The following is a 23551-nucleotide window of genomic DNA, read 5'->3' as shown; positions in this document are numbered from 1 at the left end:
ACTTAGCGATAAACAACTATTAGATAGACAACATATAGTCGTTAGCTTCTCCTTGCTTTTTTGAGAGAGCTGTGCCAGCTATTAAGTTGTATTTTACTGAAGATTACGTGTTTTATATCACCTGCCTTTATTTATTTTATGTGTGTCCAGCTTTATCTAGTGTGGGATATTTATTTTTGTTATAATGCATATTAATCAATGTTTTAAGTTTCAGTGAGAAATTGCAGCGATTTTGATAATAATATGTTATCCAAGAGAAGCTTTTTCAGTTAGTTTGACCAAGAAACCAAAATTAGAGACGCTAGGTAAGACAGTGTTGTGTTTTTAAAAACAACTCCATAAAAAAAAAAAAAAGAAAAGGACTATTGAAACAATAATGTATGGAACTGACGTAGGATATCATACCGAGCTGCTTCATGAACCAGCCCCGGGCTTGCTGTATAATATTTAGTGCACAGTAAATCTATTATCGCATTGCACTCTATTGAATCCAGGGTGTTTCATTGACATTGAAAATAGTGTCTATCTTATTAAGAAATATGAATGTCTTGGAGGAACTGAAAACGTGTTTGTGCACGTGAGCGTTCCCCACTGGCTAGCTTACAGCTGCCGCTCTGCATTGTTGACTGATAGCGTCGTATCGACAGACCCCGCTGTAGCATCCACACCGTTAGCTTGGTCAGCGCGCTTGCCGTAGTTTGTACTGTTAGTGCTGTTATCACCGTTAACTACGATCCGCCGGCTTAATGCCTCACCATGTTGAGAGCCGCTGAGAGGCAATCAAAATGTTCCCACTCTCTATAATAATAATAATAATTTGCAGCTCAATTTTGAGTTAAGAATTTGCACAAATCTTTTCCAAAGGTCTACAGCAGAGGCCCACATTTCTAGAACCCAATGACGGTATTTGTGGCATTCAGCTTTGTAACATGAAGACTTTTTTCCTAATGTGTGACCTGGATGACCTGGCCTTCAAAGCTGAATTAAATAATAGGCTCACTCATTGTGAATTGGCACACTCCAAAAATGTTGGCCTAGCTGATGTCTTTATCAAATGTTATGTTTCAAAATTATATGTTGACATCCTACTAAAATGTGTGCAATACTAAAATGTGTATTCTTTTTAAATTCCACCCAATATGTTTTATCTCAATTTAACAGATTTTCAGCAACCATACCTTCAGTAAAAAAAATATATAATAATCCTGTCTGCATATATGCTGTCTGCATATATGTTGTACGTCACAAGCGTTTTGGTCTGATTTATGTTTTCTGTAATCATTATTTATTTTCTCTCACAACCCTGTGTAGTTCCAGACCTCCCAGTTATGTATTATTTTTCAATAGTATTGGGATTCAGTTGAGCTGAATGACATCCATCTGGCAGACCCGTTTATAAATGTTTTCACAAGGAACATCAAACCATGTCTTTGCATGGCTGTCTAAGGTGGCACAGTCCTCTCCATGTTCCCCTCCTGACTGATGGTTATTTGGCTCTGAGCTCCACTGATCCCAGTATCTGTGACAGACGGAGAGAGGAGGACACATGGATTGATATGGTGAGCTATAAATAACAACTGTGAACACTTCTGACAAATGTGAAAAACAAGCTCACCCCACCCACCCAAGCCTGTGAATTCATTCATGGCATTTTTTAACTTTCTTGTCTGAGGTTTTAATACAAGAATGGACATGATGTGTTTATTACTATTCTTTGATTTAGCAACTGTTATGTTATTTTTTATATATATATATATATATATATATATATATATATATATACATATATATATGAATATGTATATATATATATATATATATATATATGAATATGTATATTTTTCCAGACGGAACATAAGATGTCCATAGAGGAAGTATGCAGCAAATACCACACTGACATTGTTCAGGTGATTTGATGATATTTGTTGTGAAAAGCAAGGTGGGGAGCAGCCTTATATATATATATATATATATATATATATATATATATATATATATATATATGCCGGGTAAAACAGGCAGCTTATTTTGCTTTGGATGTTTAGGTTACTCCTCTGACTCTGGATTCAGTGTCATCAGGATAGCAACTTTAAAATAAAACATAAACAAATAACTAATTTACTGGGTCAAATAAAAATCAGATGGTACTTGAGTTTCAATGTGGTGTTGTCCACCCATTTCCAGTCTCCCTCCTTCTCTATGTCAGACAGGCCGATCCAGAAGTGGTAATCAAATCCGCCAATTCTCTTGGCTTCTTCTTCCAGAGCGTCCTGAAAGTAAACAAACAAACACACACATCGTTGACATAAAGCCTTTGTTAGTGCCAAACTGTAAATCCTTAACCATACTCCTTGTTTAAATCTTAACTCTAAGACCATGTCTTAACACTCTGACAGTCCTATTTAGAAGGGAAGACTAAACAAAATGTCTTAATTTTCCAATAGTGTGCTAAAACACAAATTCAAACACTCACTTTCCTATTATATATTATTGTACTTGGAAGGATCTTTACTTACAGTGAACTAAACACACATCTCTAACTCTTTAAAGAGCCAGTGTGTAATCTTTTAAACATATACAATGAAGGCATATTTACATACGATTCCTTTTCCATACCATTCCATTGACTTGTCACAGTAAGAAAAGTGTTACCAATAACATGAATAATGTGTCCCAGTAAGTCACGATGACAGTGTGACAGGGGGCCGATACCAGGACCCTGAAACCGAAGCAGCTCAATTTCTCAATTTCCTTATCTACACCTGTTTTGAAAAGTCAAAAGGTTCGCTGTAAAAATGGTCACTGAACTCTGTGTATACAAAGGATGATAAAGGTGTACTTTGTGCCGTCCCTAAAAAAAAGGTGTTGCAGAGCGAAAAGGGGAGACACTCAGTCGGTCAAGCACATCCTGTCGACACCCACACATTCCTGAGTAGAGGTTTAGTCCTTTTCTACAGTGGTTTAATCAGACACACAAAGTGGAAATCACCATTGTGGATGGACCATGGCTGAGCAGGGCGCACAGGGATATAGACTTGAGACGTTTTGATTATGTACTTCATTGTTTTGCTTGCACAAGTGTACATAATCAAATGAAGGCTCTTCAGCTTCAGAGTCCTGATACTGTGCATGCTGGTTCACTGTCACGCTGTCATGGCGTACTCAGATACTTGAATATAACAGAGCTATCGCCAACGTGTCTGCTGTGGAAAAGGCATATTCAGTTTGCAACTTAAATCTAACTTCCTGTCTTAAACTGTGCCTCTGCAAAAGAAAAGCCAGAGAAGTGACCTTGCCTTGCAAATATGTCTTTGGGTTTCCTGTCCTTACACACACGGACACGCACGCATGCACACGCGCACGCACACACGCACACACACACACACACACACACGCACACACACACACACACACACACACTCACATGCTGTTCCATGGTGTGCAGTATGGTAAGATGGCTGCCCATGTCTGCACAGCTATCTCTGCTCTTGCGCCAGTCCAGCTTGTCATTGCTGAAGTGGTAACACTGGTCCCCGACATGAAGCCACCCTTCCGGACACTCCCTGCACTGCTTAACTATTGATGAGATAAAGAGGGCAAGATATGAAAAAGGATGAGGGTTAACAGTATATCAAGGACAGACGGAAATTAAGATTGTGGTCACGTTTGATCTACATCTCGCCACCTGTCTTTGAACAGCTCTGTCCCAGTGCGGCGTAGTCCTCACACAGCTGGATGTAACGTCTCTGTGCCGAGTTCAGCTTTAGACCCAGAACCGAGGAGTCCAGGGGGGCACCTGGCAGCGGCCGGCCAATCACTGACAAGAAAGGAAGATAGATGGATGGATGAATAAATAGATAGATAGATAGATAGATAGATAGATAGATAGATAGATAGATAGACAGACAGACAGATAGATAGATAGATAGATAGATAGATAGATAGATAGATAGATAGATAGATAGATAGATAGATAGATAGATAGATAGATAGATAGATAGATAGATAGATAGATAGATAGATAGATAGATAGATAGATAGATAGATAGATAGATAGATAGATAGATAGATAGATAGATAACCAGTCTGGCCCAAATGGGTGGACCAACATTGCCACCAACAAAAGCCCTGAAAAGAAACTTTGTATTGACTTTGTAATTGTCGTACTGTTGTGTTTTCGCCCACCACGACTTCTTTCTCTAAAAACATGAATCTGTGAATCTCTGATTTTACTGCTGCTGTTTCTGGAGATAATTGAGTTTATCTGAGCTCCCTTGCGGCTGTAAAAAAAACCAATCATTTACAATATTAACTTTCTCTGGTTTCATATTTCTCCACATTTGTGTGTCCTCTGTTTATGTTGCCACTTCCCCTTTGCCTACTAAAAACATATTTCTCTGATGTTTTCTAAGAAGAGTCATTGATATAATATAATTTTATTTAAAAATACTGTCAACGGGACAGAAAAACATCTCAAGATGAAACTTGATCACTGATCAGGTTCAGAGTAAAATAGTAGTCAAGCCACTCACTACAGTGTTTTATCTTTATTAACTGTGAACTGAACATGTTGCCTTCGTTCATATCAGAGTTTGCGTTAAAAAAAATACTAATAAGTCATTCTTCATAAAAAATAATGATGTTTTAGGATACACTGAGCACCTATCTCCTCTCCTCTCCCTCCTTATGGATGAATTTACATCTCTCCATTGCACCTTATTAACTCTGCTTCCTCCCCGGAGTCGTTGTGACTTCACGTCTCATAGGGTCCATTGGACCTGGCTGTGTCTGATGCCTGGTGAGCCGGTCTCGCGTTGGCCCTGCTGACCGCCCCTGCTGATCCCCCACCCCCCCTCCTCTCTACCTCCTTCTGTTTCATGGATTGTGGAGGTCCATTCATACATTGTCATATTCATGTAATGTGTTTATGTAACTTTGTAAATACTGTTCATTCTGTACACATGACATCTATTGCTTCTGTCCATCCGGGGAGAGGGATCCTCCTCTGTTGCTCTCCTGAAGGTTTCTTCCCTTTTTTCCCTGTGAAAGGTTATTTTTGGGGAGTTTTTCCTGATCCGATGTGAGGTCAAAGGTCAGGGATGTCGTATGTGTACAGATTGTAAAGCCCTCTGAGGCAAATGTGTAATTTGTGATATTGGCTATACAAAATAAACTGAATTGAAATTGAATTGAATTGAATATATTACCTGTCACATACTGTATATTACACAGGTTCAGTTGCTGTGAGGTAAATGTGGCTAACACATAGATTACACAAGAAAACAAGGATATACCCATGAACAGTAGTACAACATTTTCCATTAGATAGATATTGGTAAAATTAGATGTTAAAATGTGCTGCATTTTGTTTGTATGTCAGATGTAGTCTACTCTGCACCTGACACAGCAAATAAAGAGTCTACCAAGGTAAAGTGAAAACATTTATTTTACAATAGTAATATTTAACTGCTGCGAATATTGGCTGATTATGATGAAACATAATTTTTCTGACAATATATTGTATTAGAAAGTATGAAATGTTTCTTTGTATCTTCTCTTGTTGCAAGTCATCATTTTCAGATACTAAACTTGTATTCAATAGCTTCTGTGTGCGTGTGTGTGTGTGTGTGTGTGTGTGTGTGTGTGTGTGTGTGTGTGTGGTGGTAATAGATCAAGCACGTGCATCCCCAGTGGTGTTTGTTTTAAATGAGTGTGTCCTCACAAGCACATTATCAGGCTGAGCTGCCAGAGCCTGTTGGCCCTGCAGGAGAAATATTTCACAATTATGGACCTTTGTGCTTTTTCTATTACGTGACCCTCACCGGACTGAGAGGAGCGCTTTATCTTTGTTATTTCCAATTATAGGTGTCCAAAAGTGCACTGAGCTGATATAAAGAGAAAATAATCAACGAGAGAGAGAGTCTCACAGGGAGAGAGACAGACAGGCAGGCAGATATACATACTCTGTGCTTCATACTTACAGAGCACAGTGAGTATGATGTTGGCGCAGATGGAGGCCAACAAGCCAATAAGCATCAGGAGAGCAGTCCGATTCCTCAAACACTCAGCGCCCCACTTCAGTCCCTGGGAGCCTGATTAGACACAACACATGGAAGCGGTCAATTCACCATTTTTAATCCTGTGGTGAAGCCCAGAGTAAAAAGAGATTGTGGAGCAGAAGCGTTTGACCAGAATTTAGCTTCATGGGCTTTACTATTCCCAAAAGATAATACATACTGCTGAAAGTTAGGTCAAGTGGGTACTCTGTATATTTATCTCTTGCTGCCACAAATGCACACAAACACAAAATGCATCTGCATGTAGACAGATTCAGCAGTAGCAACATATTCAGATCCTTTATAATGTTAAAAGTAGCGATGCCACTCTGTAGAAATACACTAATTACAAGTTAAAGTCCTGCTTTCAAAATCTTCCTTCAGTATAAGTACAGAAATATAATCAGTAAAATGCACTTTGACCATCTACTAAAAAAGGACTCATGAGGCAGCATCTTACTGTCATATCCGATATTGTTCAGGTGGAGCTTAATTTGATCTATTGTATATCGTTTAGTTTTAGAACAATGCATCATATTACATAATAATGGAAACATGTTTTGTTCGTATAATCATAATCTGTAAAGTAAGTAGTCGCTACAAATGTCATATAAATTTAGTCAAGTAGAAATTCCAATATTCCCCTCTAAAATGTGGTGGAGTTTAAATTAGTTAAAATATAAATATAAATACTCAAGTAAAGTAGAAATATAGTTGAGTGAATGTACCAGATTTTATACAATAGATTAAATAGCACAACAGAGTTAGGACAACCACCTATGACATTACAATGCTGCTTACTCATGGATTAGTAATAATGATTCAGTAGTTTAATATATGATATTGTAACAACGATAAAGCCCATGTTGCCTGCTTTGTGAGAACTTCTACTTTTAATACTTTTAGAACATTTAGCTTATAATACATTTCCTTGAGTAAAAGTTGAATGGAAGACTTTTAATTTAAATGTGGTATTTTTTACATACATACACAGGTATCGCTACTTTTACTTTAGTAAATAATCTAAATAGTTCTATCACCATTGTTATTGAGTGCAATAAGTATACAATTTCCCTATGAAATGTAGGCAAGTATTTCAGCATTTTCACAGTACTTGAGTATTGGTACTTATGTGTCCATGATATTTCCCCGCTGGCTTTTACACACATGAAATCTCTCAAAGTCTTTGTCACATGAACACACAATACCGTTGTTATGTTGGCGAATGAGCCTGTTCTCTCCAGGGGTCGGGTCCTCTGTGAACTCCTGCAGGTTCCTGTAGTTTTCTCTCTCCTCCATGGCTCTGGTGCCCTTGTTAACACTCTGTCTCACTCTGTCTCTCTTTGTACTGCACCTCCTCTGGTCCCTAAAGGCTTTGGTATCTCCTCTCCCGAGCAGCAATATTTCACCCTTGAAATTAAATTTGTCGCTGGTGGTTGATTTATGGAGGCGGTTGCCCCTGCCTACAACACTGATGCAGTGCTATAACAAATGAGCTCAGTTAAATTGTCCTGTACCTACAACTAAATAACATCAGCTCCTTCTGGAAAAGAGAAGACTGTTAATCCAAAATTGGAGAGTCTTTCCTCACGTCCTCGGCTCTGTGTGGTGTGTGTTTGCTTGTTGCTCTGGTGTTTCACTGTCAATGTGCCCTGCGTTGCATAATCCAAGTCGTTTCCTCAGTCTAGAGCTCTGTTTGGAGAGAAGCACTGATTCTGGATGTGGGCGTGAGTCAGAAGAGAAATATGTTTTCTTTTTAAACAGTTGAAAAAGAACATTGAGTAACTTCAACTTCCAGACAATCACAAGGTTGTGACGGAGAGCTGCTGGGAGCTGAGTGCATTTTGTAAAGAAAATAAGGCCGAACTCGGACTCAGGTAGAACGTCCACAGATTCACAGGAATGTGCGGTGATGGTGCAACCACACATATTTTAGCGCAGTAGTCACTGAAACAAACACGGACATTAACAACACCAAATAATCCTCCTTTGCTTTAATTAGTCTGGTTTAAGAAACTAAACGTCACGAAGGAGAATATGTGACAATGGCTGGAGGAATTAGGTGCCAAGAAAGAAATGCTAAATGGGACAAAATAAAACATAAACATTTTGACATAGTGGGCATTTGGTGCATGTGTGTGTGTGTGTGTGTGTGTGTGTGTGTGTAGAGGTGATATTGTTGCAGCTGCTCTAATAACAAAGAGAATACAGTTGTACTTTTTTATACCTCCATCTTTGCCAATTCTTAAACAACGTATTTGTCTTTGCTCACGTAATGGAAAATGCATGCTAGAGCTCCATCGTGAAATGTTTGTTTAATCCGCTCCAATATGACAGGTCATCAATGGGGTTTGGCCACAAGATATTGTACCATCTGAGTTTACATGTTCTGGTAATCATGAACTCTCCAATCTGTCGGGTAATCCAGTCTGCACTTCCCGTCCCTGCTTGGAAAAAGCACACAGAGAGCAGAGAGAGGAAGCCAAGGTTTGTGATATTCTATGAGCAATAGAAGGAAAGGAATCCAGTTTAGGGAGCTTTGCTACCGTATCCTTTTCAACAGCATGTAAGAGTTTCTGTGGATATTTTGTTCTCTGTATTTTAATATATTTGTTGTTGTCATAAAATATGCACAATAAATGTGGATTACATATCTTCTAATAAGAAAATATACTGTAGGCACTATAAATTCTGACAAACCATAAAATATAAGAAATGTGTGGGTGAGGCACCCGCCTAGCCTCAGGTTGACAATGAATACAATGGTGTTAAAGACATAATTCATATTATTTCATATATTTAGTCATAAACCAAAGTATTGGACAAACTGTAATTTTTACCTGGTGATGCTACTAAATAAAACGTGAAGGAATCACCAAAGTCATTAGAACAATCCGTCCAATAAATGTGGCACACAAAATCTCATGTTGGTGCTAGAAGAAAATGTCAAGCGGTCGGCCAATTCAGAAGGATTCATCCTCTGGGGACCATGATTGTCTGTGCAAAATGTGTGTCTAAATAGGGCCATTTCCTAAATAATACAATACCTGATTGAAAAACTACTTAGTTTATAAATGTAATATGTTCAAGTTCACCTACTGAGAGAAGGTCTAATGGATATTTGGTTGTTATTGTGAGTTATTAAAGGTAATTCAATTTAATTTAAGAGTCATTATCATTAGCCGAGTTAGGATATCCAGAAACGGCAAAGATTCCCTCTCATGAATGGACATCAGTCACACAGACACGTGTCATGCTTTACATCAGCCTGCAAAGCTCATTATTGAACATGCCCCGTAAAGAGAAAGTAATAAACGCACATTTTAGGACCCCAGCTGTGTTTTCTCAAAAATTGCGACGGTTTGCATACCAATAATAAACAGAGTGTATCTCCTCTACCACAAGGGCAATTTGAATAATTGAGGTTATAATAAAAGGAAACACTTGTGAAAATACTCCAGCTGTCTAAATATCAGCCTATATGTTACAGGTTAAGATTAAATGGAGATGGCACACAGCACAAACTCAAAAGTGTTAGGTTCACCTTGTAAGAAGCACTTATTATTATGATTATCTCTTTGAAAGGATGCAGCTGAAAGGTTTAAACTTCTCAAACTCGTAGCACAATATAAGAACAGTATCTCTGCGAAGTTTGACTTTGAAAAAGAGTAAGCAGAACAAAATTAGAGCCTTGTTAGTAAAGACAGTTTAGGCGAGGTCTCCAAAATGGATATTATTTTGGATGCATGTGCCATTTGAGTTTTCTCATGTACCACCCTATTTATCTCACTTGTACATGACTAATGGGGTTCAATACATGCAAATACATCATTAAAAAAAAGGAATTATTAAAAAAAAAATGTAACCAGACATTTACCTATTCAAAAAACACCACAAAGCAACTGAATGTTGAATACAATTTAAACATTTTATTTGAACTAACTGTAAACATTTCTATCAATTTCTATCAACAAGAAATGTAAAGGACTGGAAAAAAATGGACAAAACAATAAACTATTTACACAATTCTCCATTATGCCTGTACAATCTGTCCACATCCCTGGAGTTAGTAATGTGCATTGATGTTGCATTCATTTTTACAGAAGCAAATGAAAGGGCGAATTATAAATATGATACTTGTGTTATTTTAATATTGTGTGAGTTGTGTTTGGAGCATTTGAAAACGGCGTACTAATTATTGTAGCTCAAGTTGTGCTGGTAAATTTGATGTAAATCATCACAATATTATTTTGTGATTACCTTCCTAGTTATAACTGGTTAAAACACATAAAACCACAGCCCCCTTTTTAAGGGACTATGGTCCCTTAAACACCTAACTAGGCTATGACAGAAAAATCAATTTTATAATGGACAGAAATCCAATAGGTTGTCTTGAAAGTGTCTCCGTGGGAGATATTATGTTCTGTAAAATCCTTTGGGTTTGGGGCTGAAACATAAAAAAAGTCACAGGTTTCTTTTTGAGTTATTGAAAGAGACACAGCAACAAAAAGCAAATCGCAGATGTTGATTTTTTATTAATGTGTATTTTTTCATAAAGCTCCTTGTGGCTGAATGTGTCAGTGCTGATGACTGAATGTGCGTCTTGAGTAATGTCATGAGTCCAGGAAATGGTGGTTACGTACGTTTTGCATTGGCAGAGTCGACGCCTGAGGTGTATCATCTTCTGCTCATGTTATCAGCAGAGAGAGAGAGAGAGAGAGAGAGAGAGAGATACATAACTCTTAATGCCACATTAATAAACCAGTGTGATCAAACAGAAAGGAATCAGAATGGTCTAACTGTACTTGTCTGCGTCGGTAGAGGATGAATACCAGGATGAGCAGGAGGATCACGATGACTGTGACACTACAGATGACCACCAGCATCCACAAACTCATTCTGGGTTCTGTGCACAGCAGAAACAGAGAGGCATCAACCAGCATACAGCACACCATGTAAAGCCAAGTGTCTGTCGTAAAAGAGATCGTGGCCACGAGGTCATACCCGTGTCATATTTCCTGCTCTCTTCTCACTTCCTGCACTCACCGATCTTCAGCGTTATCTCAGCCGACGTCAGCCGCACATCGCTCTGCCACAGCTCACATCTCCACTTTCCGCCAACTCCTGGCCCCACTTCCGGGATGGTGAGACGGGCGGGGTGACGGTCAGATGTCAGAGACGACAGGGACGACCGTCCAGGCGGAAACCATTTCAGTTGTAGGTCGGAGGTCAGCGGGTGGCCGAGGCTGCAAGTCAAGTTGAGCTGCTGGCCAGAAATTAACTCTGTTCCCGGAGAGGAGATGACTGAAGAGACAGAAAGAGAAAAGAATAAAATGAGCATGAGCATGAGAAGACTTGGCAGGCTAGAAAAAGCATGTATCCTTTCCTCTACATTAGCTATCTGAATCTGACTGGGCATCTGTTGCTGCAGTGTGCCAGCCGAACCTGCCAAACTTAGAGGGGAAGAACAGAAAGAGCACAACATGATGACACCAATGTGAAAAGTGTGCAAGCATTTAATAAACAAAAAAACAATATCAATGGCGTTTGGTGGACGGTGGTAGTGATTCTAAGGGGGGTCAAAGTTGGAGAGAACTATCTGCTCCACACAAGTTGGAGCAGATAGTTTCAATGTTTCCGGTTAAATAATAGCTCAGATAAAAATGAGCAATTTTTTGTTTTACACCATAAATCCTCAGAACACAGAGTCCAATTAAAATGCATTGTGTTATCACACTCTAATGCTGGAGGAAAAGCGTGTTACACTCCATAAAAACAAGTGGAGCTAGACAAGTGTATTAGCCACTGAATTAAAAACGTCACACCAGGGACACTTCCAGAACAAACTGCAGCAGAGAGATGAAAACATGTGCACGGTACAACGGAGCAGACAAAGAAACGACTGTCTCCGACAAGAATGACAATTAAGAAGGAGAAAAGAAACGGGACATCAAGAAGATAAATGAGGACACTGCGATAACAAAAGAACAATACAATAAAATCCAAATCATATGACAGATGTGAGTGCATCGCAAAGCTGGGCTGGTGGAAAGCAATTTATGTTGACTTACTCTGCAGCACCTTAACGTGGACAGTCCTGTTCAGGGTCGCACCATTTTTAAATTCTAGGGTGCACACATAATCTCCTTTGTCTTCTTCCCTCCCCAGATTTCTAGTCAAAGACAGATTTCCTTTTTTAGGGTGTGGTCCGGGGCACAGTCCTCTGTCTTGGTCTGCCTCCCAGGTCAGCGGGTCGTCCAGAGAGAGGGAGAAGAGCCTCTGTGGACTCAAAGATGGTTCAGGGACAAAGTACCAGTGAACCTCTTGGATGTCCTTCGCTTTGATTTGTTCCCAGGAGATGTGAGCAAGAAGGGAACAGGGGACGGTGAGAGGCCAGGATTCAGACGTGTATTGGGGCTGCAAAGGGGCCGGGGAGAGGTCTAAATAGGAAGGAAAAGAGAAGATGGCAAAGTTATCTTCAAGCAGAGAGTACTGTAAAACAAATGCATACACAGTAACTCACCCAAAACCGTAACAGAGACTTTGGCCGTGGTCACTTTCTTATCGTTTGTCACAACACAAGTCCACTGGCCGTTGTCTTGGCCTGTGGCTTTCACAGTGAGGGGTCCTCGACTTTCTGTCATTTTCATTCCCGAGGGATGCAGCCACTGTATCTCTGGGTCCTCGTAACCCTCAAGAGTCTGTGTGTAGCAGGACAAAGACAGCGAGTCCCCCGGCAACAGAGGGGAGGGTGGGTTAACACTGACTAGGAAACAGAATGGAAATGATGACAATTATTAAAGGTTTCACTTTTCCTTAATGCGGTAGGTCATTTAATATTTTGACTTCTACGTGGCGGTACGTTTCCATCAAGTAAACGTAGTAAAAAAAATTGAAATACATCAGCAGTTGGGTAAAAACCTCTCAAAATATTCTCAAGAGAACGTCCTTGTTGTTTAGCTTGACGACCATTTTTATAAGTTTGTCCTTTGAAAAAACGAAAGAGTGTAGAGCTCGACAAGTTAAACCCCACAGCGTGAAAACATGAAACACATTAAAATGACACTTACTTTGAAGAACAGTTTATAAAAACAAACACTAGATTTGATCAACATATATCTGCCCATAGATTATGTTGACAACTACATACATTACTAATGTAAAAAGTCATTTTTAATGTGACTGAACTGATCATGTCACCTTATTCTAACTTACCGGTGAGTTTGAGAAGTTTATACGGAGTGAAGGAAATGACACCACCACCAACATCGAGTTTAAAGACAAAAGTCCCAAAGTCTGTTTGTTGGATGTCTTTGATGATCAGTGCGTCGCCAGACAAGGACAGACGGTCTTTCCAGGGTTCATCTGCCACGGAGGATTTAAATGGTTGTTGCTGTCAAAAGCACTGTTATTTGTTTCATTATATCTGTGAATAGCTCATTGCACTGTTCACCTGGAGCGGTCCACTTTCCACCAAAGGTATTGCGCCAGGCAAGTTCAGGGCCATCCTCTCTATTACGTTTCCAGTAGATATAAGAAGCTTGTAAATTAATACCCCCCGGAGGCTGAAGGGTCACCGTTTCTCCCACTCGAGCATATATCATCTCCGCTGCCCCTAAGAGAGCGAGAAGGATGTTATAGCTGCACAAAACCAAACAACCCTCAAGTCAGAATAAATAAATGATCTGTCAGTGTGTCTCACCTGCGTTTGACATGAGCGCAGCCAGGAGGAGGACGACTGAGCGAATTACATTCCTCATTTCAGTCACCCGTCTGAAGAAAAGTTAGAATGGAAAAATACAGATATATATATATATATATAAATCCTGTACGATGATAATAATAATACATTGTATTTGTATTGCAACTTTCCTTCATACAATATAGTTCAAAGTAGCTTAATGAACAGAACACAAATGTAATACAACGTGTGATTAATGTTAAAATGGGTTTTAAAGGAAGTGCAGTGCTGTTGTAAAGATGTTTAAATGGATGTGATCTGGATATGTCTTGATTTCTAGTCCAGTTAAAAGAGCATTGCAATGGTGAATACCAGAGAAGGCCAAAGCATGAATCTAACTTTTTTCTATATTTCTGAGAGCTTTCCTAAGTTTAAGTCTAACAACACCCGAGCCTAAAGGCTGTAGGGCGTAGATGCAGATGTGTGTCGCTCACCATGTTGTTATATAATTCAGAAGAGTATAGAGCATGTACAGTGGGAAGAGTGGGCAAAGTATGGAGGAACACTATGTTATTATCACTAAAGACGCTTTTAACTGTTTATAATATACCTTGACACTTTAAACCATGTTCTTTAGTGTCAGCACAACTACAGTGCATATAGCTGCTGCATAGAGTTGAACTTTCCTTTTCACAAACAAATATCAGAAAATAAATGAATAAATAATAAATAAATACACAAATAAATAATAAAAGCATCAGAGCCCTCAGTTTGGCGTTATTGTCAGATTTGGAATTAAATACTTAAAAAGTAAATGAATCTGGGAGAGACATATAGTTTAATACTATCTTACTATGTCTTATTATTTAAGTGTATCAACTTTTGCTGCAAAGAGAAATCATTCAGCAGGAAGCAAAGTTTGGTTTGAGGTGGTCTCAGATTTAGAGAGATTTGAGAGGATAAAAGAAAAAGAGTTGCGAGAGTTGCGAGTAGGCGGCCTGTGGTGGGTTTTTGAATGAGAAGAAACGGGCAAACGTCGGAGGGAAGAGAGACGGAGCGTACGCTGGGTTGTGGTGGGCCTTGATTTAGTTAAGGTGCAGATTCTTATCCCAATCCCCCCTCTCTGCCTCTCACACCCCCTCTCTTCCTCCCCTGTTCCACGAAAGACGGATCTCTTAACGCTTAAAAAGAGAAAATAAATGAGACCACAGCACCAGCAGCACACTGTGGTTTAAAGGTACATGTTCCCCCCTTATGTCTCTCTCTTTCTCCCCCTTCGATTTTTTTATCTTTATGGTTTTTAGAGTATGTGATTGTGCAAAAAACATATTTTCGAAGGCTTTTAGTGTCGCTTCTATATTGATTTGACTCTTTGAAATAAAACACAGAGGTTAAGAGATAAGATCAAAATGAATCCAAATCATAAACAAACGGATACATTCGATTGAAGGACTGTGACTGTAGCAAATAAAATAAAATCTCACATCCAAATCAATGCAGATTAGAACACGACTCATTAATATTTATTACATTAGATTAGAACACTACTCATTAATGTTTATTACGTGTTTTGACTCAAGATTAAATAAATCATATTGTATAAATAGGTGAGTAGACACGGTGCGCGCTGGCTTCTAATTTGCACTTGTCTAAAATTTTAAAAACTCATAAAATTATATTTAATAAGAATGAGAAAATAATTGGCTTGATTCCAACATGTGTTACTTGCGGATTTCCATTGATGTATTTTTTTTCTCTCATTACAACAATGTATTTCCTTAAAGGTTTGTATTTGGTGTTGACAAATATTTGTGTGGTATAAAACATCAAAGTTTGAGCGCTCAAACTGGAAGTTTGGGAGTCAAGAGGTCAAGGGGTCAAGGGGTCAAGGGGTCAAGTTTGTGTCCTGCCAGAGACCTGTGTTGCATGTCATTCCTCCCCCTGCTCCCATTGTTTCCTGTCATCTCTCTTCGTTTCACTATTCAATAACTGCATTAAATGCCCCAAAAATCTCTACAAAAGTCTCTTTGTCTTATTATTAGAGGCAAACAATCTCTTCGCAAGTCTTTAATGTCTCGTGAAAATGAGTTGTAGCCTTCTACATAAAGATATCAGGAGGAATATTCAAATTTATGAAGGTCACATTTTACGGCAACACAGACTGTGATAAAAGTCTGTTTATGGCTTCAAAATGTTATGATCAGCCATCTGAGGCCTCACACTTCAAATGGCAGTCAGTTACCTCAAGAAGAGCGACGTTTAATAATCTGAGGTGATATGAGCCACGAAGAAATGACTCAAAGCAAAAGGTTTATGTATGTTTCCAATACATGTGAAGAGAGAGATAATACATAATGTTGCATTATTTGTTATAACTGAGATCAGGCTTTGTAAAACAGTTATTAAAAGGGGAGACCGGAGACAGAGCGATATTGATGATAGACAGATGCTGAAACCCGGAAACCAAGATGGTCATAAGTCAGGATGGAGGGGCTTCAAACACCGGGACAGGTAGGATCACGGTGTAATTTATTGATTAAAGTACATCTGCTTTTCACTGAACTGAATGTAACATCTTTTTTAAATGTTACTTCTTAAATGAATTATACTAATAATAATTTTATTTTAAATATCGGACCGAAAGATCAGGGTTACACAAATCGCCGTTAATGGCAGCTCAACATATTTAGTTCAGATTGTCCTATTTAAATGTCTGTTTCATGTATTCCTGACAGGTACATATCAAATAAATGCACTGATACTTTACGTTTCTAATTTTGTGCTGTCCAGTTTTTTTTAAATTTCAATAAAAGATGAAGCAAGAAAGAAGAAATACAATAAATACAACAAAAACGTATATGAACTGTACTAAGTTTGTTTGATTTGATTCGTGATTTTCGACTTTAATATTCTAATATTTCTTTCAGTTGTGCTTTGATGATCGGTGTTTGTGTGTTTGAAAAATGCATCTTGTTTTTGCCATTTTAATTAGATGAATATATAAAACTCTGTATGCACTTTTGGCCCCGCTGGGCATGCTAAGCTCTATCAGGTTCATAATTAATAATTAGTATCAGGTAACAGAAAAAAAAGATGATAAATAATGTTGGTATAGAATACTCACATCTGTTGTTGAGTGCTGAGGGTCCCTCTGTGGTCTGTGATCCAGAGTCGGCTGGAAATGTTGAATATTTATCAGACAAACTCTCTTGTTCAGTGCCCTTGCACCTCCCTCATCACCGATTGGTCTGGAAACAAAACACACAGCCATCAACGAAAGCCAAAATCAGAATAATGATCTCTGATTGGTTGTTACAGAGGAAGAGGGCAAGCTCTCTAAAGACAGTAGACAGCAGAAACGTATTGCTTAATGTGTTAAAAAGGAATGCTTTGTATTATATCATATCATATATTGTATAATTTGGGCAGTAATGGTGCCATATATTAATCAGTAAACGATGATGTATTCATGATATTCTTTGTTCCTTTTGACTTTTTATTCTGTTCAACAGAAAAACAAACAACTAATCTTAATTGGCTAAATGAGTTGCTGCCTGATAACAATATCCAGGGACTCATTATCTATCTTTCTATCTTTAGCATGTTCTAAATAGTACATGGGCAGCTTACGGCCTAATTTATTATAATTGCTCAGTTGATTTTCATCTTGTCATATAATTGTACTGATATATAATTAGTTTGAATTCTAGCAGTGCTGAACCAATCTTCACAAAAGCAGCTGAAAATGCAAAAGAAATGAGACGGATAAAGTGCTGTGAGGAGAAAAAGATTGTTTGAGGGAAACTGTCTCACTGCGACGGCTGTACGGAGAAATGTGATCATGTGAGTTTAATATATACATATAAAACATAAATATAAATATATTAGAAGAGTTAAAATCCTGAAAATACACATTTCATCTTCCCCTCTGTAAACTGTGTTCTCCTTGTGTTATTGTTTATACTTTGACCTACCACCAATCTTATTTTTCATAAAAATGTTCTGTATTGAATCACTTTAACATCGATAACATCTTTGGATATCTTTTATAAAAACGGGAACATGCTATTGTGTGAAAAACAATGATACGAAACAAACAAACATACGAGATAAATGGATGTAAGAGTTGTATAAATTCTGGCGGGTGATTTGTCTTCCATCTGACAAACAAAAACACTTGAGGACATAATGTCTCTGTCAAAATAGTCAAACTGCTCTTACAGATGTGAAAACACTAATCACCAACCAAAGCAAATTTATTTTTCCATCCCGGTTTGATAACTTGACATATAATCTGTATTTTCTTCCTCCATCGCTCCATGGATGATATATCACACATCAAACATTCAAATCCAAAACGCGGTGTTTTGGCAGCACCAAACTTTATGTGCATAATTTTAGACACATCTCCTTGTGTCATGTTTGAATGTTTAAGAGTAAAAAATAATTTGACTGGAATATAATTAAAGGTTATAAACAAGATCCCGTCAAATGGTCCGCATGAAGAGATGAACAGTTCCGACTAAATGTTTTCATGTAATCAAATTTGTGCTTTCTATTCCAATGAGTTGGTATTCAATGATCATAAACAAGCCAATCAGAATCAACAAAGCAAATGAGAGCAGCCGGGGTCGTAATGAACAAACCCGTATGAACAAACCCGTAAACACGTACTGGTTATCACATAACCAGTACGTGTCCCTAAATAAATACTAACTAAATATAGTCCTGTAAGATTGATTATTTCTCTTTTATATGTGTTTTTTTTTAACAGAATAAGTAGAGTTAATTTGATCGTAGACGGTCTTGATCAAAATCTGTGTTTCAGTTCACGTTTCATGAAACAATAGTATGTATTTTCGTGACATGAAGAAAAATGACTGTCAGTCATCCGGTGTGAAATTCAGATTACGCTATGCATGACAAGTAGTTCTTGTCATACTTTTGGGGTAAATGTACACCTGTGCAGGAGCCAAACATCTGCTCGTCCTTATCTCCACTCCTAACCTTCTGTAGAGTCTTGTCTGCACTCAATACACAGTAATACGACATCTGTGGCTCTCTGTTTGTTGTTTGTCTCCAACAGCTTATCGGGGTTCTTACTGAAGTAATGAACACAACTGCAACGATTGTTACTGTTACAATATCGCACAACTGCACTGAATCCTGAGTAGAAAGAAATCCTCCCGTAAACATTTATACATTTCAAATCGATCGCGAGGTTTTTGAAAAAGTGACTAAATGTAAATGAAACTGGAACCTAACAGTCTACAGTTTCTTTTTCTTTCTTTCTTTAATGCTAAACTTGATAACCATTAATAAATATGTGTATTAATACATACAATCACATAAGAACGTTTTCTAAATGACAATAAAATACAGATAGCTTGAAGGTGTCGAGTATAATATTTGCTTGTGCCACATTGACACATAGTTTTAGGCATCCTAACAAATATACATTTATCCTGAAGCTGGAGCTGCAGAAACACGGTGCCGAGGTGGTTTAGAAGCATGAACCACAACAAGGACAATGCGACATCTCACACACGTCTCATGTGTCTCTCTGAGGTTTGTGTGCCTGCCTCTGTACTGCCTCCATGAAGAGCTCACACCTGCCTCTGTTGCCTCTGAGCTTGAAATGAAACAAGCCTTTTGTTTGCTCCTGAGAGCGAAACCCTGCAAGTCACGGCTGCCATACAGAGACATCGACTTCCAAGGCCCGGCATATTTACTTACGCAGCACCTGGATATAAATGTGATGCTTTCTCAGTGGACGCATTTCTGTTTTTTTGAACTGTGATTTCGATGGAAAACACCTGAAAGTGAGGACTCCCTCGTTAGTCACACACCTAACGAGGGCGTGTGGCCCACATCGTTTCATTACTGAAAGAGAAAAAGACTAAAAGTGTGGGCCACAAGCCAGAAGGAAGGGGTGATTCACTTATTTCATATACATCTCGGTGTTTGCACATGCTCCATTCACTCCCTCTGAGGATTTCTCCTGTTTTATAACCATATTGAGTCAGACGAATGTCCTGCGATTTAACCGAGGCACGTAAACCAAAACACTGGAGGATGTCTGAAGCCCTGCGTATACGGGAAGGTACCGATTTGGTGCTGCATGTGACTGTTCTGATGTTTCAGAAACAAACAAAATGTCAGTGGAAAAGAGGTTGAGAATCAGAAACAAGTGACATTCTGCTCAATGACTGAAGGCCTGATTCACCACGTGGGGGAACTTCATTCAAGTTTCTTTGAAACTTCAGATTTGTGAAAACAACAGCTGTCTCTCCCACTCGCCACTTCGCCTCCATCGTTCGTACACACCGATGCTTATTTCTGTGTGTTACTGTATTGTAAGTGGGCAGCTGCATCGTTTCATCAGAATGGAAAAATACTGCTATTTTTGTTCAAACTGGTTTGGATTTCGAACCCATAAGCAAGACCGTCATGTTGTTCATCAAGTCAAGTCTTGTTCCTGAAGAAGTTACAACTGAATTATGGGAAAATTGCGTCACAGTTTGCGGGAGTAAACAGTTTCTGTAAAGTTGTTGATAACATAAAGCTGATTTTCTTAAATTAAATGTTGACGTTGGTTCCACCATGAACCTGCTCTCTACATACGTTAATGCAGCAATAACTGTTTCTGCAGTTAAAGTGACTACAACTATGTAAATAAGTCATATTATTCATCCAATCACAGAATTAGACGTCTCTATCACCGGGTGAGCTGTGCATGGAAGGTAGGAGTCATAGATGCAAAGCACAGATTAAAAAGTAAACCCTGTTGTAAGATATCTTTCAATAAAATAGCTTGCCTGCAAACGGCCAATTTCCAATATCAAAGCATCTCTGAACCTTTCTTTACTGATGCACCGCAGTACATTCAGGTTTCATACATTTATTATAATATGATGCTGTATTTGCTCATCAGCAAAACTCTAAAATGAACGTAAATGCACAGTGTTTGATAATATGATGCATTCGCTCGAGCTCTCCAATACGTCAAGGGTTAAATAATCATCACGTCTTGGTTCAATGGTCTGTCCATTTCTATCAAATAAAGACAAAGACACCCCTCAATGCACAGAGTAGTATTTGTATTACTTCATGTTATATACTGTAGTAGAGCGCCATGGGATTGTACTTGTAATGTAAAACACTTTTCAGAGAAATATGCCAATAAATGATCAAATTCCTAATCTACATCAAGGCTATACTGAATTGATGTGGCGCAGCAGTTTCTATGCAGCAGATGTGCAATTTATTTCATTGGCAAGTGCATCCGCTGCATAGAAACTGCTGCACCACATCAATCCAGTATAGCCTTCATATAGATTTGGAATTTTATCATTTATTGCCATATTTCTCTGAAATGTGTTTTACATTACAATCACAGTCCCGTGGCGCATAAATAATAAAAAAAAAACACATAATTATTGTTCACACAGCAATAATGTCCCAACACAGACAGTCAAAGTATATTTCATCGAACTGCTTAGCGCTCAGTGTCCGACATACACAGGTGCACACGTCTACCTCACAGTAAAGGCTTTACAGTTTCACCATTATGTTTAATTTCCTGGTTCCATACACTTTATTGTTGGCCTGCTGGGAAACATCGCCTCGCTTGGCAGTTTAACATTAAAGTTGCACACGAGTTTACACACATTTGCAACAACGCTCACGAGGCGCCACTCAACTGCCAGCTTGTTAAAAGTGAAACGACAAACTAGAAATCGGAGACTGATCAATGAACCAGTTATCAGAAGCTGTGTTGACGTCTGAAAGCTGCGTGCAAGCGAAGCTAAACATGAGGGGAGTTTACAGAATGGTAAATCAATTAAAGGATTGTGGATTATCTCAAAATCAAGCGTGCAGTTTGCACCTGCCGATTGCTGCACCTGCTTTGCGGCCATCAAATGCTGCTGACCGGCATTTAACATCATATAAAACCTGTGCCAGGTGTTTACATGGCTTTGTTTAACTAACAGCTACACTTTCTATATTATATATCACAATGTTCTCAGGTACTGGATACACACTCCTGATGGAATGAATGGAAATACAAGAGGGAGGGACACACTGGTTCAGAAATATCAGAGTTTGGCTTTGAATGAGTAAGAGCCATGAAAAGGGAATCCTGTTGTCTCATATATAAACATCCCCAGGGTAAGAAAGATGTTATATTTTCATAACAGAGAGAAGGAAACACAGCTTAGTAATGGCCAACAGACGAGACACTGAAATACACACTGAGTTGCTCAATATGTATGTTGACATGCTCCTCGCCGCTCTGAGAGGGAGAAAAGAGCACATGACTTTTTTTTCTACCATTATGATGCAGTCCATCACACCATTTCATTATTTTGTCTCTGTACCAGCACACAAATAAAACAAAGACTTTAAGCCACGTCTGCGCTTTAAGATGTTGGGGCGAACCGTGTTTGTTTTACACAGTACCCTGAATTTTGGGGAAATGCAGCCAAACATTGGTCAGAAATAGTTTCCGATGACCAGACATGGTCATTTTATTGATCGATGCATCTGTTTACAGGAAAACAAGCTGATGATAAAAGCCCCCAAAACAAACATGGCATGAAGAACACTGTCAGAACAACAACAGGTAAAATACCTGCTGACATCGGTCACAGGCTTCTATCATTAACTACAAACATGCAGCCAAATAAAAAGTATAAAGCGTATTAGCTTTAATCATATTCAGATCAATACAATTCAAAATACTTCCTTTATCCCTCGAAGAACAATTTGAGGCAAGCAGGTTTAGAAATACAAAAACACAAATAATTCATCCACACACATGAAAACATCCCAAAACACGAAACATGCCAATGTGAGGAAAAAAGTTGAGAAACAAAGAGGAACATGGCATAAAAATGAGCAAAAAGGGGAAAATGTGCAAAATGTGCAAAATGTGCAAAATGTGCTAAATGTGCTAAATGTAAAAGTGCATTTCTAAATGTATACTTAAGGTAAACGGACCATCTCTGTGCCGCGCCTGTTCAAGTCTTACAGCTGCTCCAAATAGAAGTATGAATGTCCTGAAAAATGTTTATGTAGATATTATCTTTAACATTCGCTGTGTTTATGGCCATACAATAAGAAACAAATCATGTGAGTCATATATTGATGATATACTTTCACCAAATATTTCGGCTTTTCATGGTTCAAAATACCTTCCGAACTGAACAACAGCATTAGTGTTTGTTAAATATATTTCTAAATGCCTAACCATTTATTAGTTTTATTTCAAATTACTTGGCTAACAGGACATGACAGAATTTGGTCAAATGTTACGGTAAACAAACAAGAACTCTAAATTAGTTTTTTCTTCAGTGTTCGATTGGATGAAAGCAGAACTTATGTTTTAAGTTACAATTATTAAAAACACCTGCACCAAGCTCTGTTTGTTTACAGTTTAATTCTTGAGTGGCTTTTTTCAGTCACACTACATTTATACATTATGTATGCCACATTAAATATGTGGACTGCGACAAGCACACATGTGTCAACAGTGTACACCACATTTCTTAAGGAATTATTAAAAGCACGTTGAAAGTTATTTTTTTCAATCAGACTACATTAGTTGCAACAACTAACATATAATGTAAATAAATAAATTGGAAAGACTTCTGAAAAACAGTGAACCATTTCAAATATCTTTAAATAGCTTCATAAGTTGTAAAGCTGCAACAATCATCGCTCATGTTTGACAGTTTGAAGGCCTCAAAGTCGGTTAGTTCCTTAGCAACAGCTGACAGGAACAACATTTACTATCTCCCTGTTTAATGCT

At 38.4% G+C, this 23551-nt stretch overlaps 2 protein-coding genes across 4 annotated transcripts in view; both read right to left on the bottom strand.

Moving 5' to 3' along the window:
* Nucleotides 1-72: 72 nt before the first annotated feature.
* On the bottom strand, nucleotides 73-7697 carry si:ch73-86n18.1 (uncharacterized protein LOC564061 homolog). Its single transcript, XM_034553865.1, has 6 exons — nucleotides 7265-7697; nucleotides 5982-6092; nucleotides 3686-3817; nucleotides 3425-3576; nucleotides 2149-2270; nucleotides 73-1519 (listed from the first exon to the last, which is right to left on the bottom strand). The coding sequence occupies exons 1-6, from the start codon at nucleotides 7353-7355 to the stop codon at nucleotides 1357-1359; spliced, it is 771 nt and encodes a 256-aa protein (XP_034409756.1). The 5' UTR covers nucleotides 7356-7697; the 3' UTR covers nucleotides 73-1356.
* A 2270-nt stretch (nucleotides 7698-9967) lies between these two features.
* The window catches only part of cd4-1 (CD4-1 molecule), a 14288-nt gene continuing 704 nt past the window's right edge, over nucleotides 9968-23551 (bottom strand). The window contains exons 1-11 of one of the 3 annotated variants that reach the window (XM_034553827.1): nucleotides 22741-22783; nucleotides 16862-16985; nucleotides 13759-13829; nucleotides 13510-13671; nucleotides 13272-13421; nucleotides 12580-12822; nucleotides 12128-12496; nucleotides 11103-11360; nucleotides 10862-10962; nucleotides 10700-10740; nucleotides 9968-10503 (exon numbers count right to left, since the gene is read on the bottom strand). In XM_034553827.1, the coding sequence (XP_034409718.1) occupies nucleotides 10473-10503; nucleotides 10700-10740; nucleotides 10862-10962; nucleotides 11103-11360; nucleotides 12128-12496; nucleotides 12580-12822; nucleotides 13272-13421; nucleotides 13510-13671; nucleotides 13759-13816 (1413 nt within the window). In that variant the 5' untranslated portion in view covers nucleotides 13817-13829; nucleotides 16862-16985; nucleotides 22741-22783 and the 3' untranslated portion in view covers nucleotides 9968-10472. Of the gene's footprint in view, nucleotides 10504-10699; nucleotides 10741-10861; nucleotides 10963-11102; nucleotides 11361-12127; nucleotides 12497-12579; nucleotides 12823-13271; nucleotides 13422-13509; nucleotides 13672-13758; nucleotides 13830-16861; nucleotides 16986-22740; nucleotides 22784-23551 lie in introns of those variants that run through there. The other 2 variants (XM_034553826.1, XM_034553828.1) reach the window with 2 other exon arrangements.

The sequence above is a fragment of the Cyclopterus lumpus genome, chromosome 16 (assembly GCF_009769545.1).
Source record: "Cyclopterus lumpus isolate fCycLum1 chromosome 16, fCycLum1.pri, whole genome shotgun sequence".
In the NCBI taxonomy this organism is placed as follows: domain Eukaryota; kingdom Metazoa; phylum Chordata; class Actinopteri; order Perciformes; family Cyclopteridae; genus Cyclopterus; species Cyclopterus lumpus.
This window is presented reverse-complemented; position numbering and strand designations above follow the sequence as displayed.